General features: G+C 39.8%; 1 protein-coding gene across 1 annotated transcript in view; it reads right to left on the reverse strand.

Annotated features, from left to right (window-relative positions):
- Positions 1-349: 349 nt before the first annotated feature.
- psmd1 (proteasome 26S subunit, non-ATPase 1) overlaps positions 350-15,627 on the reverse strand; it is a 31,782-nt gene continuing 16,504 nt past the window's right edge. The window contains exons 17-25 of the mRNA XM_020081071.2: positions 14,465-14,579; positions 10,690-10,806; positions 10,419-10,521; positions 7,014-7,183; positions 5,121-5,213; positions 4,691-4,777; positions 3,131-3,298; positions 1,887-2,052; positions 350-550 (exon numbers count right to left, since the gene is read on the reverse strand). Of these exons, the coding sequence (XP_019936630.2) occupies positions 1,906-2,052; positions 3,131-3,298; positions 4,691-4,777; positions 5,121-5,213; positions 7,014-7,183; positions 10,419-10,521; positions 10,690-10,806; positions 14,465-14,579 (1,000 nt within the window). The 3' untranslated portion in view covers positions 350-550; positions 1,887-1,905. The remainder of the gene's footprint in view (positions 551-1,886; positions 2,053-3,130; positions 3,299-4,690; positions 4,778-5,120; positions 5,214-7,013; positions 7,184-10,418; positions 10,522-10,689; positions 10,807-14,464; positions 14,580-15,627) is intronic.

Here is a 15,627-nt window from a genome sequence, read left to right on the forward strand (position 1 = left end):
CCACGTTAGTGTTGCCAGGAATCAGATGATGGTTGGTCGGATATTCTGGATGATTGTTATCTCCACCAAGGAGCTTTTGTTTTCAACGTGTTTGTCCGCAGGATTATGCAAAAACGACTAAACTGAATACCATTGAATTTTGTGGCGGGGCGACTTCTAGATGTTTGACATTTTCCACCCAGAGTTAAATCCTCCTGGAGACTGGGCTCCGTAGAGACGGAGACAGACTGCAGCAGCAGCTGCTAAGTGCAGAAAATGTAAACCAGTCTAAACGTATGGGATTAGAGAGACTCCCTCTACACACGCCTGCTGGAATATCCACTCAAATAAACACACACATGCTCCAGTGTCCAATATATATCATTTTATTGTACGCACTGAAAATTATACAATTGGAGTATGTAAAATATTCCCTGTGTGGGAAACACGGAGCCGGCACAGGAGAAAGAAACGTGTAAAAGAGGAAGTGAAGCAGGGAGGTGGTGAACTAGATGGATGAATGGAGGAGAGACTCTGGACCAACATGCTGAGATCTCACCTCTTCTGATGCCTGAGGAGAGAAAGAAAACACATTTTATTTGATTTGAATAATATTCATGACTAAAGAAAAGTATTTACAGAAGTATACTCCTTGTTTGTTTGTGTACGGACACATGAAGCTTTTATAAACATCAAGTCGGAGCGATTTCATTAACACGTCCCTCGTCCTAATCCTGCGAGGGTGTAATTTACACTTGAGCTGGATGGAACTTATAAAACCTTTTAAAACCTTTGTGACTTTTCTCCCTCTCTCAGTTTCCACTTGATTTACTCACTAAACTGTTCTGTCAATCCACCAAGTTTCAAAAGGAGAATCTGAGTCACTTTCACTTATTGCGCCCTGATTAAGCTTTAGATGGAGAAGTGAGTGATTTACAAATCAACAGTTAAAGATAATGCTTTAAAAGTCAGAAATAAAACACTGATAATTAGAAAATGTAGTTTTGTCAAACATTTGTATAAAGCTTTATATAATACCACTGATCAAAAGTCTTCAGAAAATTGTGTTAATCCAGCTGGTTCAGCAGTTTGATTGGTACTTTGTACACTCACATTTTGATGCAAAGCACGATACACACTTTAATAATAATAATATATGTGTTTTACCAGTGATACAAAGTAGAAAGTGTGTGGTGTGTACCATGACTGTGCTGTAATAAAACTGAGTTCAAGGTCACTGTGACAGCAGAGTTTTGTGTTCAGGGCATCGAACCTGTGACCGGGCTGTGCTGCCAAACTCATCCTGACAATGACCCGTTTCACTGCTGAATCTGTCACACAGCACTTGAACTTCATAAAGCGATGACATATTATGCTCTGAGGCCCAAATTTGGTCATTGACACCTCATCGGTCCCATCACATGCCGCAGCGAGCTCCTACATGGGAGGTGCGCTGCGGCCAATCCAACACAAACACGATAAGCAGCCAGGATTCATTAAGCGTACGCAGACAGGAGGTTTTCTCCGTGCGCTGGCGTTTGGAGATGGCAGCCGTGTTTACATTCCTCCGTCAGTGACGGGTGAAACTGGGTTAGGCTCGGAAACAACGGCACAGAGCTGTATTGTGCGTTATCTCATGGTTCTACTTCCTTTGAAAGAGAACTGACTGCTTCATGGCGTTTACGCTGGAGAACTGTGACAGAGGATTACAGAACATTTACTGTACAGTCACTCTGTGAGCAGCCATGTAATCTTATGTCTGTCCACTTTGTTATTTTAGAGACTCCAAACCAGAGACACAGCCGCACGTGGAAAACACAACCAGCGTGGTGAACATCAGCGACACGTCGAGCTGCTGAAGTTATGAATGAACAACAAGAGCTCAGGAACGATTTCTGTGAACGTACCTTTGCTGTGACAAGATTTCTACTCGTCAATGTACTCGAAGGGCTCGGGGGGCTCGGGCTCCTGCTCCTCCTCCTCGATTTTGGGGCCGTGGGCTGAGACGGGCTCTACCAGCTCCTCCTCCTCCTCGCTGGTGTCTTTCATGATGATGATGCCTCCTGTATGGAGCTGGTGACAGATGTGGACAATGACCAATAAGTGTGGAACAAAAGAGTTGGATTCTACCAGAGAGGCTGATGTACTATGTTGATTAAAGAGTCAGGAACTGGCAGCTTGGCAGACCTGTGTGTCATAAGTGTTGAGTGCACTTATTGTAAGTAGCTTTAGATAAAAGCGTCAGCTAAATGATATGTAATGTAAAGAACTGTATATTTCTGAATACGCAAGTAAGTAAAAAAATATGAAATACAGATGAAAATATAGGATGTGTGAGGGTTAAACATGTGTTTTCTGTTCTGAGTATAAAAACAATTTGAGAAGTCATTCAGCTCCAGTGAATAATCAAACACAGGAAACTTCATATTAATTTAATCGGCTTTCAATAAACCTCCTGACATTGACCAGATTTCAAGATAAATATGTAAAACCTCTTCAATCCCTTAACGCGCCTTTGAGAGTAAAAACAAAGCCTTAAAAGGAAGGAGGCATTACAAAACTAAAGTCCAGCAAAGACAGTATTTTGGCATCTGATCCGATAAGTCAATACAATGTAATACTCTTGAGCATAGCTAACTAGACACGAAATCAAACAGTACTTCCTCTCTACAGGACGGAGGTGCGCTCTCATTGGGTGAGCGCACTTCGTCCTGTCATTTACTGCGGAAAACTGTCAACATTTACTGCAGAGTAGCAGTCGCCTGGTTTACAGCCCTGACACAGAAGCCAAACACCAACCAACGGATCTCATTGATTTAGTTAGAAGGGAAAACTCCTCTGAGATAATGTTCCATTGTTAAATATCATCCAATTCATGTGACGTACTGTCCAGAGGTTTTAAATGTAATTCTGGTGCCTCCCCAGAATTCTCATGTAATGGTGCTATTAATAATAAAAGGATTAGTGAAAAGTAGTGAGGAGTTAAATAAGTGCTTTAAAATCTTATTGTAAAATGTTGCAATCGCAGTTCTAAAGGGAAATACCAGAACAATCTATTCTATTTTATATTTTGACTGTAACCGTCTCTTATGAATGAGTTGTGAATCCTTCCATCTGGAGAAACAGACACAGAGGGGCGAGCTGTAGTTACCGGTTTGAAGGGCTGGTACCGGCAGGTCTCGGGCATGTTGAGGACTTTGAGCTGAGCTGGCATCGCTCTGGCCGGATTCTCCAGGAGCTGGAAGTTTGGCTCTGCCTCCTTCTTCTTCTCTTTCTCCTTCTCTTCATCCTTCTTCTCCTTCTCGCCTTCCTGGACCTCCTGCGACAGACAATCAGCACATGACTTCTACATCAGGGCTTCTGTCATCTTCACGTTAGGTTTTTTTAAATCATATTTCTGTTCTGCTTCTGTTGACTCTTTGAAAGAATTGTATAATTTGCAGTGCGTGCAAATTGAGAATCATCTTCCACTGATGAGTTTACATCACCATACTCAAATCACAATGATGATCTCTTTTTCTTGTACATATTTTGACATTATTTGACAGTTTGCAGGATTTATAGTTAGTAAATCCTGGTTTTCAATTCAGTCAGTTTTCTGCTCTGGTGCCTGTTCTATCCGGTGATTTGTTGGGCTCTTATGTCGACACTGAAAAAGCCATTAACAAGACAATGGAGGAGAGAAAGTAACAAGGGAGGTGGAAAAATAAAAAAGGTTTTGTGTTTCAGGACCGAACAACATCATCCCCTGCAAATGTTCTGTCTTTTCTGCCCTGACTCAAGTTTCTAATCGGAGGCTTCAAACTGGACTATTGAACCATATAAAGCCACAGTAAGAGTGTGTGTGTCAGTTTGAGTGTTTGGCTTTTTATTATCAGCATCAGCTCCATTTCTATTAAGGGTGTAAAGTACCAGTTATCCTTTGTGCTGCTATATGTTATATAGCACATTTTGTAATCAATGTGCAATATCTAATTTAATCATATTATATAAAACATATATTCTTCAATATACCTTTCTTTGTTTTCCTTGTTGAGTTAAATTTTAATCCTTGTCAATGTACTAAACATTTTATTGTTGATTAAGCAAATGTAGGAATAAAAGAGGGAGTAAAGGAGAAATGTACAAATCAAATTCTGCTCAATAAAAGTATCGGTCCTCAGTTTGAGCGGACCTCTCCCCTTCAGCTGCGTTCTCAATGACTTAAAACCAAATACAAATGAAAAACCGGAGATGTGAGCAGGCCTGACGTTTCCAGGCTCGTCTCTCAGCACAAGAGCTGAGACGTAGCATGGCAGACAACATCAAACACTCTGCCAGCGCCCAGAAAAAATCCCAATGAAAGCTATACTGGCTCTGGACTGACTGCACTGGGCATGGGGGAGTCAAACTAAAGCCAGACTGAGAGAGAAGAATTAAAAAGAGGTGTGCTAAAAAGACTGACTGTAGAACTGCGTGGAGAAACCATTTAGAATTTAGATAATTGTGATTTTATCTGAATACCTGTGCATTCAAAGGGATTATTTTGCAGTCGAGAAAAGGAACATGCTGGGAAAACATTGCTGCTCAACACTTAGATTAATGAATTTGAATGACTTTAAAATGTTGACATGTTCACTTGAATTCAGATCTTTCTAAATGGAATGAAAGAAATAAAACAGGATTATTCTGAGAGAGGACAGGGGATTGAGTTTTGTGCATTTCCACTCACCACTTCCATCTTCTCCTCCTCCTTTTCTTTTCTTTCCTTTTCCTTTTTCTTGGCTTTGGCCGTGATGGAGAGAACAGCCGTGGATACCTGCCATGCAGAGAGAGCAGAGATGTTTCCACAGTGTAAAACAATACCACTGACACTCAGACCTTCTACAAACACAGCTTGAACTGTACAAAACTAGTCAACCACAAAAGAAACGCTGCTCTCAGTACTTTCTTCTAGAGCATTAAGGATTAAGACATTAATCAACTGAGGTCGTAGAAGCCTAAACAATAAACGTAATGGGGAGAACAAAATGATGAGTCTGACTGGGAGGGTTCAAAATTATTCACAATTCAAAATGAAAAGATATCAACTTTCCTTGACATATAATTTCAGTCAGTGGTAAAGAAAACAAGCTGATGTGTTGTGGCGCCTCAGTTCTCACCTTCTCCTTCTCTTTCTCCTTTGGAACTTCCAGGGCTGGTGGGTAGGCGAAGGTGGAGGGCTTACAGTTGGAGCGGTACTGCACCTTGGGCATCTGAAAAAGACGACAAAAGATGTTCACTTTTTTGATGTATTAACATCACCTGGTGTCACTCCCGAGGTGAGTTTTAGCTGTTCTAACACTGTATTCAGAAGTGAAATATCTCAACTATTTTATAAATTGCTGTGAGATTTTGTAAAGACACACAAGAGAATTAATTCTGATGACTTTAATGATCCTCTGGTTTTAGAAATATCTAAACTTGGATGTTTTCATGGTTTAAATTCTGCTCAACAGGAAGACGTTAAGAATGATTTTATTGTCAACTAATCCTCTTAAAAAAAAAAAGTTTGCTCTGTTCTTTGTAGAAGAAAATATCACATCACAACCTGTTCTATTATATTCCATATAATTTGGTAGTTTAAAATTCAATTATCAAATTTCACTGACTGGTAATGTCTTCCGGGCACATTGTTTTTTTTGTTTGTTTAACTCTACTAATAAAACTGATGCATACAGATGCTTTCACGTTCATCAGTATGGTCTGATCTAGGGTTTGCTGTCTCTTTCTTAAACTGTCCAACAAGTTTGGTCTTCATCGTGACACAAGAGTTTTTACTGCTAGACCAACAAGCCAAAACAGGTGACAATGCTTTTGTTCCAATAGCTGCAACCTTATGTTTAAATGAAGAAGGTTCCTGTCAACTCTACTGAGACAAACATAATCTGAAGGCTGACACTAAACAGAAGGCACCTGGTGCTGCTGTGGCTGGAGATTATCGTTCATAACACTCACTGAAAGTAAATGATTGAAACCATCTCTGTTCTAGGAGAGAAGCATAATGTGAGACAAAGAAGGGGACATTTTATTTTATATCACCTCTCACTTCAGCCGTTTCACTACATTATGGAGGCTGAGTGGCAGTGAATGGATTTTCTTGTATGGCAAGAGTCTGGAAGCTAAGATACATGATTGCTCCTGAAAAAGAACAAGTGCTAAATGACAAGGATGTTCTTTGTCTTGGGGCGACAGGTACGTATGTGAAGACTCGTGCTGTGTCGTTAAACAGGTGCTGACGAGTGTTGGCTGGATGCCACACAGGGTCTGTTAAACTCTGCTGCCCCAACACCACCCCAACCTCCAACCCTCCCGCTGCACTCTATCCCTGGTCTATTTACGAGGTGCTTCACACCAATTATAATTTCCAGTGCTTGGTTAAGCTGGGGATGAATAGTTCACTAAAGTCTGCATGTGTTCACGTGTCATGTGCTGCTGATTTGAGTAGCAATGCAGAGATAATATCCAGCTAATGCCAGTTTAAGACCCCAATATGTCACAGTGATCCCTTGGCATCAGTGTGCAAGTGGCAGAGGGCCAGAGCAGACCTACATTCAGGACAGCCTTGTTACAGATAGGCTGCTGCTGATGACACTTGTTACCAAGAGAAGAAGCTAAATATTTTCTGCATCAAATGCAGCACAAAACACATTATCAGACAAATGTAGCAGCCATACTTTCAGGTTAATTGAGGTTTGACATTCGCAGATCCAAACAAAGGGGTAGAACCCATCACTTTGTAAAAATGCTACGTTTTTTTCAGGATCCCCTGCTATGTTCACACATCCATTTCTTCTGGATTTCTATGGAAATTATTATTATATTATTAGTGAGTGCGATCTGGAGGGGGCTTTTAACAACAACAGCTAGTTTACTCAGACATTTTGTCACCGTGAGTGTGATATTTTGAAGCTCTAAAAATAAAAACGATCTCATGTTTTACAGTTGCTTTTACAAATACAAATATTTTTTCTGAAAGACGTATAATTTTATCAAAATAAAAGACACTCCAGTACCTTGAGGTCCTTGTTAAGGCCGATTATAGCAGTTGGTGTGAAGGCCAATGACAGGAAGTGGGAGAGGGGGAACCAGAACCAGAACTGGGTGAAGACCAGCAGGCCGACCACCGACGGCATGTGAGTGTGACCGGTCCTGGACTGCAGAGAGATGGTGACGTTACGTCCACCTGGACAGAAAAAGGGCAGGAAGGTTAGAGAGAGTTTTGACATGATGTGACAGATCTATGTGAATTAGGTCAAAGCAGAAACCTCAATATAATGCATGCGGCTCAGTTGAGGACCATTGTTTGGTGATATATGAGCAGTAGGTGAAATCGTTGTGACACTCATGGATGATTGTGAAAAAAACTGTTTGCAGTTTGGCACAAGAATCATGTGATGAGGGATTTGGAGGTTAATGAGATTTCAGGGCAGGATGGTCACCACCCTGTCTTTTGGCTTCAACTTGTCTGATATATTGATCCCAAGGCAGAAGTTAAACTTCAGACATGTTTTGGTGAGCCAGTTAAACCCAGGAATGCATTGTCTACAACATCCTGCTTTTAAATTTAAAAAGAAATCTAATAATATGAGGATTTGAGCTGCAAAGGAGATTAATAACTGATCTATATCACAAGAGGTGTGTCAGCTGTCCCAAAAATAACAGATGGCTTTCACAGCTGTGGTGAAGAGGTTACAGAATATATAGAGCTCAGATTTACTTTAAACAAAGTTAACTTTTTTTAACTAAGCATACAAGAGACCTGGCATCATATACATTTTCTGGAAGAAATCATATAGAGAGTGCGATGATACATTCAACTGTATGGTAATACAATTTTAAGACTTCAATTTATAGTATTGTGTTACACTCAGAGGTGTTTCAGGAGTCATGAGCACTTTTATTTATATCAATGAGAAAAACGGAAGTTTTAGGTATAGCTTATAAACTGCCAACTGCATGTATTATTCATGCAACAAAAGTGAAGAAGAAAAACTATCAAAAAATAGCTTGCACTCATATCTTATTCCACAAAAAGAACCTTTGGGATAACAGTGTTTCAGGATATTGATGTTGGATTACGATTTTGTTAATAATTGTACCAAATAAGTTAAAGGGCAGAAAATACAGTATCTTGTAAGACTTGAATGTGTATGTTAGGATGTTTCTGTTCCACAAGGAAATGTGTGCTCAACCAAATAAAAACCTGGGTAAATGTATCCATGACAGTGGACCTGACTAAAAAGATGGATAAAGCAGGGTCAAGTGTACATCTTGAAGCAGGACAAAAGAAGAACAGACCTCCCTTGGTCTTTCTGGAAAAAAATCAGAAGGGAGGAACCATAAAGGGAAGACAGATGGAGGAGAAGGAAGAGAAGATCAGCAGCAACTACAATGAATCTGTCATTTCTTTAAAAAATGTATTTAAGAAGAGGCACGTTACGAGGGAGTAGCCATTCTAACTCAGCCAAAACAATACCAGTTTAATCATCTGCCATTGTCTTGCTTTGCACCCTCTTCTCTGAGGTCACTGGGATGATTTAATAACTGAGCCTTATCTTGACATCTGAACCAGTGTTCAAAGCATTCCCCTCCCACACACTCAACATTGGCCAGAATGAGTCATGAACTCTGCTCGCTGGACGAAAAACTTAAAAAGTCTCTTAAAAGTTTGAGGAGAGGTTGAGAGCACTTGACTAGCGGCTCCCCCCCACACCCCCTGTTTTTGCCAACTGTTAGTTCGGTGGGCCAATTTTCATTTCACAGAGCTGGTGAGGGAGGCACCGCAGTGATTCTTCATAAGGTGTAATGTGACAACATCAACAACCAGCCTGTGTGTTGTTTTGTTTCATGCATGTTTCATTTCGATGAGAGAGAAAACACTAATTAGAGCTAATTAATGGATTGTATCAATTATTGAAGGACAAAATGGAGGCTGGATGTGTAATAGTGAGAGAGAGATGGATACAGAGTGTGAGAGAAGGAGCAAAGAGACTCGACATTTCCTTGGTAATTTTCCAGAGATCATGAAACTGCTCTAATGGTTTCCGCCCATCAAATTAAATACAATTACCACTGCAGCTCAAATGCTCCAAACTCCTGTACAAGAGCCAGAATCCTGAAACATTCACACTGCATGAGCATGAGCATGTCTGACATTCAAACAGGAGGGGTGTGTTCCTGGTCGTATGTATTTTAACTGTATGCAACATGCTAAACTTTACTGAAATATGGGCAACACAGAGCGGGTGTTTGGCGTGGTGAGAGTGGGGGGGGGGGGGGGCGGAGCAGGGAGCGTGTCTATATTCTGAAAAATGACACCGGTGGTCAGGGTTTGTCTGGATGGTCTCACGCAGGGTTATCTCGGCATGATGGCCCCCGTTTATTGCAGTTAATGTGGCTGATTTGATATATGATTGAAGTCTGTCCGCCTGTCAAGACGGCTAATCTGCTCAGAACACAACATCAAATTTAATAGTGCTGCAGGAGGGGCAGAGTTAATCAGGAGGCAAATTTAATGAGTGATGAAAAACATTCACGAGTCACATCATTTCAAAAACACATACGCTGCAGTTAACCCTTCCACAGGTGATGCAACTTACAAAGCTGCAACACCTGATAGTGTATTTGGACAGCAGTGTGTAAACAGAGCTGGTTTTCATTTGGCGTAACACACAGGGTCTTAAGATGGTGATAGAAAATGAGTTTCTGCTGCTGCTGACCGCATTGAGGGTTTCTGTATACATTAGAATATGGGTGCGCTCTGGGTGTATGGGAGTGTACAGCGCACCATGTGATGATGTACAGCTCTCTGGGACCCCACACACACAAACACACGCTGCGTGCTTGTGTCCACAAACACCCGCACAGCAACACAAACACAGGGACTATCAGACAAACAGTAATCACACGGGTAAGACCAACAAGCCATGTGGGCTGAGTGCAGAGTGAAGCTGAGGTAGGATCGTCAGGCACTAATGCAACTAAGCATGATCTGTTCCAGAGACTCGGAGCACGGGTGGTCAGCCAAAAAAGGTTACTGTGTGTTTGCTTAAGTGCAAAGGAACTCAAAGACGCACATACTCACAACCACAAACCCAGATTACAGAGCAGTTCACTTGATTTACTGTGTAATTAAGAAATAGTGTTTGTGTATACCCATGAGAAATGAAGGTACAGGGGCAGGTGGGACCATAAATAAGTTTCTCATCTCCTGCTCTTTGACAAACAATGATAAAGCCATACCTACAAGCAGGGATCCATGTGGTGTGTTTCCAGATATCAGACCATAAGCCCTTTGCAACCTTGTTTAGATAAGTGCTATATAAATAAAGTTATTACTATTATATTATTATTGTTATTATATTTCCAACCACTAGTCTACAAATCTTGTTCTTCTTGTGCGATTTTGTCAGACTCACCTGCATCGAGGATTCCCTGGGCGAGGATGGCACCGAACTTGGCCATTACGTCATCGTGCTTGTCGTTGATGACCTTTGAATAAAGCTGCCTGAACTGGTTCACCTGAAATAATGAGGGAAGGGAAAACATGTTAATGTATGTGTGTCGGGGTGGGATATGAGCCAAGGAAGAACCCTATACATTTTGTAGCATATACGCATGAACGGGTATTTTTTATCATTACGATAATAAAAAGCAATCAATCAAAAATTCCCAAAACTTTGCACCTACCTTGGGACAAGTGACTTCAGACTGTTGAATCATGATGAGGGCTGAGGAAATCAGGGCCCCCTGCCTCACATAATTAACTGGGTCATTGGTCATAGGCTCCAGAAGGTTGATGGCCTCCTATGAATGGAAAAGTATAAAAGAAATATCAGTTATGTTAAATAAATTAAATTTCAGTTGAGTAGATTAATTTTTAAGCTGTGTAATCTTTATGGGGCTGCAAAATTTGAAAAAGGTATGAACTCAAAACACATGATATTTCAAAGAAGCATAAAGTTGGTAAAGAATGACCAAAAGGAAAACAAAAAGGAGATCCACCCACTTGGCATGCAATTTCACATTCTAAGATAGATGAGGTCATTTCCCTGGCCATGTGTGCATTAACTTGGAATTTACTGAAGACAAAAATCTAGAGTGAGTACAGGCTGTAAGTGCCAGACTAGAAAGTATGCAACCTAAAAAACTTCCTGAGGGCAGACAGATGCACATTATCTAAATATAGAAGAAAGCATGTTTATTCAATGTATCGTCAGTTGGAAAACTATTTGTGGGACAAAGTAGTTAATGATACTTCTGTCATGACAAACAATGATTATAGTAACAAATGGAAATGGTACCCATGGCTTTTTTCACTAGTTTAGTCTGTAGCACAGAATGAACCAAGTTTAAGAACTGGTTGCGATGTTGAAAACCATCATTGGTCGCTAAAGGCAAAGTAAATCCATATTCTCATGCGATAAATTGAGAATGATAGATGTCTTGAGCAGAGCCCAAACGATATGTCCAGTTGTCCAGTATTATTACCCTATATTAGTCTATCACTTATCAGTGTGTACATTTACCGAAAATGCACCGATCTGAAAACTTATTTAAAAAATACATTTTTAAAGTTATTACATAAAATGCTGAAATGTGTACATTTGTGTTCATATTTTACATATATTTAGTTCATTTATAGTTATCTTTAATATAGTGTATGGTTAAACTGAAATATCAAGCCTCAATGTATTTTTTTTCTTGCAATGGTTTGAGAGATCTTAGAAATCAGGGCAATTTTTTTTTTTAAATATATGCATCAGATGATATATCATATTGGAAATTCTTTAGTCCCCATTATTGGTATTAGCAGCCAAAAATACATATCGGCTGTTTTGACAATTAAAGACTTGCTCATCCATTTACAAAGTTATTGAAACTTCTGTCTTTAAGTTGTCCGGTTGAAGCAGAAAGAAAACTGACAATTTGTTGTTTTATTTGTTGAGTAGATCAGCACAGCAGGGTCACTTCTGGTTGGTTAAATACGGGAAAGGGGATTATCAACAGAGGCAGCCAGACCAGGAAAATAATGACATTAGTGTCATTCATATCTGGTTGCCTGGGACCACAGTAACAACAGCTATGACGAGCTTTGCCTTCTTCAGTTTCCTCCCATGATCTCTGGTGAATGAACAAGTGAGTGAGGACCACCTACTCTTTTCCTTTAGATTTCTGCTCGTTCCTCTGTTCTTACAGAGCAGTAATGGCTGTAACTCACACCACCAGACTAAGAAGGACGCGTCAGCTCCACCAAGGCAAGAGAAACAAACTAGGATGATGACAGTGGAGGTAAAATAAACCCGGTTTCATCGGTGCTCTAGGCAGAGAACGCCCCATACTGGGATAAGTCTGAGTGTAAAGCCAACAACCAGTCAACCAAATCCTGCTCCTGATTGGTTGTCAGGGGTTTATAATTGAGGGTATGTACTGTCAGGCCCAATCAGCGCAGATCCTTTTATTTCATGTACAGTTCAGAATTCAGAGTCTGTTTTCTACTATTTTGAGTAGACCGATGAGACTTCACATTAGTTTTATTCCAACTCTGCTAAAAACTGGCTCAACAACCGTGTAAAAAAACAAAAACACATTTTACTAACACCAATTTTTATACATATTTATAAAACTGTATCATATGACAGTTAACCTGAAAACACTGAAACGATTCTGATGAGTCTGTTTGGAGTTAAACATTAAATTTACGCACATATTTCTTCATCAAACAAACTAAAACTGAACCGTGACTAAGATTTTCAATATGGAAAAGAATCAATATAAACAAACTGACTACAGAAAAGACCAAAGCAGATGTCATGTGCAGCTTTTCTTCTTTTACATATACAACAGATGAAGAACACTAGTCCAGTTAAAATATCGCAAGGCCAAGCTGAATAAATGATGGCGAATGATTATGCTCCCTCTAAATGGGTGACCCATTTCTCTTGCCACATCATCATTACGCTCACTAAGGGCCTAATGTGCTTGAGAAAAACCAAGCAGTGGAGCCTAGGAGCTGATCAGCTCTGTAGTATGCCTTTGTCTGATCTGGTCCAAAGCATTCTCTCTGGTGCGCCGAGGCTCAGGGTGCAATTAGCCATGATTCTACTCTGGCTTTGCCACCTGAGACTGATCAGTCCACATAGTTGGACAACTCAGGAACTGGCAGGACCCAAAACATCTGTCCTCTTAGGTCAACTTTTCAGTCTCCTAACATGATAAGACGCAGTTGAGTACCAATTGAGAGTATTTTATCAGCAAATGTTTCAAGAACTTTCCACAAGCTCCTTTGAGCTGACCCTGAATCAACAGTAAAAATAAGGAGTAGTTATTATAGACATTAATGAAGATTATGACTGAAGCACTTAAAGACCTAAAGTCTTTGATCAAACTGTGGAAGGGTTTGAAAATTACCTTTAACTACTGTAAGCCAGCTTCAAAAGCAGACGATAGTCATGTGGGTGCATCTGGGAATAATTACAAATGGTTTTTGAGCCACAGTCATTTCATGAAAAAACATTTCTAAAGCTACATTTGTTGAGATGGCTTCATTAAATATGACAAGAGACACGTGACCTTCTTTTCTGAGCTTCTTGTGCAGGGGCTACAGTGAGTCTTAACTCAGGAGTAGATAGTCCTCACAGCAGTGTCATAAATTGGTCACTTAACCCTATACTGCAGAATAATCTCTGCATCAGTGACCTACATTTTAAAACAAAAGATTAATGACAGGACACTGAATAAATGAGGACAACAAGGGTAATGCTGATGTTGTGGATGAAAAAAATGCTATCTAAGCTTTTATTGCATACAGCCTTATGAGGATTATCAATTCTACCTAATAAGAGTTTGTTCAAGTGTTGACATCTCATTTAGCAAGTGCTCGCTTTTTATATCTTGTAACTGAGATCACGAACATAAACAGGTTCAAGTCTTTTTGTGTAAAAATTTGACTTGAGGGTTTCCTTATAAAGTTCACCCTAATATATATCATATGTTTAATATGAGCAGGACATCCACAGGCCCTGTTCAGAACCTGGTATTAACATGAATCTTGGGTCAACCAATCACAAGTGGACACATCTAAGTGCGTCAATTCACCCCTGGCATTAGAAATAAAAAGGAAATGAATATGTAGCAGTCAGTGTTAATATTGTGGCAATAATGAAACTGCAGGAGTTCAGAGGATGTTAGCAGAGTAGGTGGTCCTTCAATGAGTCAGCCCTCCCATCCCCACTGGGATTTGTCCCAGTATTGCCAGATGGTCAGTGAGACTACAGCACAAGGACACCACAAATATCTAGGTGTAAGTCTTGAACCATGGCCTTTAAAATTAAAAATGAAGGAGAGGTGGATTAAGACACAGTAGATGGTGGTAATGCACCTTGATGTTGGTTGCCACTCGCAAAGAAGACAAACAAAGGCAAACAAAGAAGAAGAAAAAGGGGATTAAGGAAGAGATCCTCACCTTGTTGCCTGTCCCAGCACAGCAGATGCCCAGAGCCATGGCAGCTCCACAGCGAACATGAGGGTTGTAGCTCTCAGACAACAGTGACACCACACTGGGACACTGCTCTGGGGTCCTGAAGAGAGACAAAGAGAAAGACAGAAAAATTAAGACTTAATGATTGAAATGAAGCAAAGAGCATGAGCCACATGAATCATGATCAGTTGATGGGGATTGTTTGGTCAGTCTGTTGTTATCAGTTATCCATGTTTGAGAGGAACCATATGAGAAAGGTAGAGAAAATCTAATGTTTCTGGGATAAAACTAGACAAAGTGCAGAGAAAGAGTAGATATGAAATGCAGAGCTTTGATTTCTGTCTGAACATTCACCAAGTCTTTACGTCTCCAAGTGGTGCCATTGTTGAATAAAGATAATTGAAATAACTGAGCCAAACAGTGCAGGCCAAATCTTTGGCTTTGCACAGAACTGCTAATTCTGTCACTCTGATTTTTTCCCCTCTCTCTTATGATCAACTTTTATTTTATAATAAAGATTATAGGATATCAATTAAATGTGCAAAGAAAGTATCAACCTTTTTACATTGTTGAATAGAAATAACTACTTATTCCAAATAGTCAAGATGATGGAAGTATACTGTAGTAAAAAAAAAAAAAAAAAAAAAAGCACTGAACTAGAATGTACTGCTGACTATGATAACCATTATGACTAACAGTTGCCAAGACAAAGGCCACACACAATTAACCTGAATCTGATGGAGATGATGAGAGGAAATCAGTTCAACATTTAAAGCACCCTGTTTTTTGCTCTTCAGTCACAATGAGATATTCTACAATCATTAAATGAGAGCTACTGGCACATAAATACAATAATAATAATAATAAGATTGGCAGTTTGTAAAAGACTTTCAGCAGGACATCTTTAGTAAAGACACCTGCTTTTACTTAATATTGGATTTCAGTGAAATGAACGATAAAACTCAAACCAAATAAAAGAAGATTAAAAACAGTTTTAAGATAGGAAAGAAAAACAAAACAAAATACTTTATTTAAAGATCTATAGCTACTTTATACTGAACCCTCAATAGTGCATGAAATAATAGAATGTGACCAAGATATTCAAATCTTTCTGTCTACATTCAACTTCAGAGGTAGTTAACCTAAAT

Source organism: Paralichthys olivaceus, chromosome 3 (genome assembly GCF_024713975.1).
Source record: "Paralichthys olivaceus isolate ysfri-2021 chromosome 3, ASM2471397v2, whole genome shotgun sequence".
Lineage (NCBI taxonomy): Eukaryota > Metazoa > Chordata > Actinopteri > Pleuronectiformes > Paralichthyidae > Paralichthys > Paralichthys olivaceus.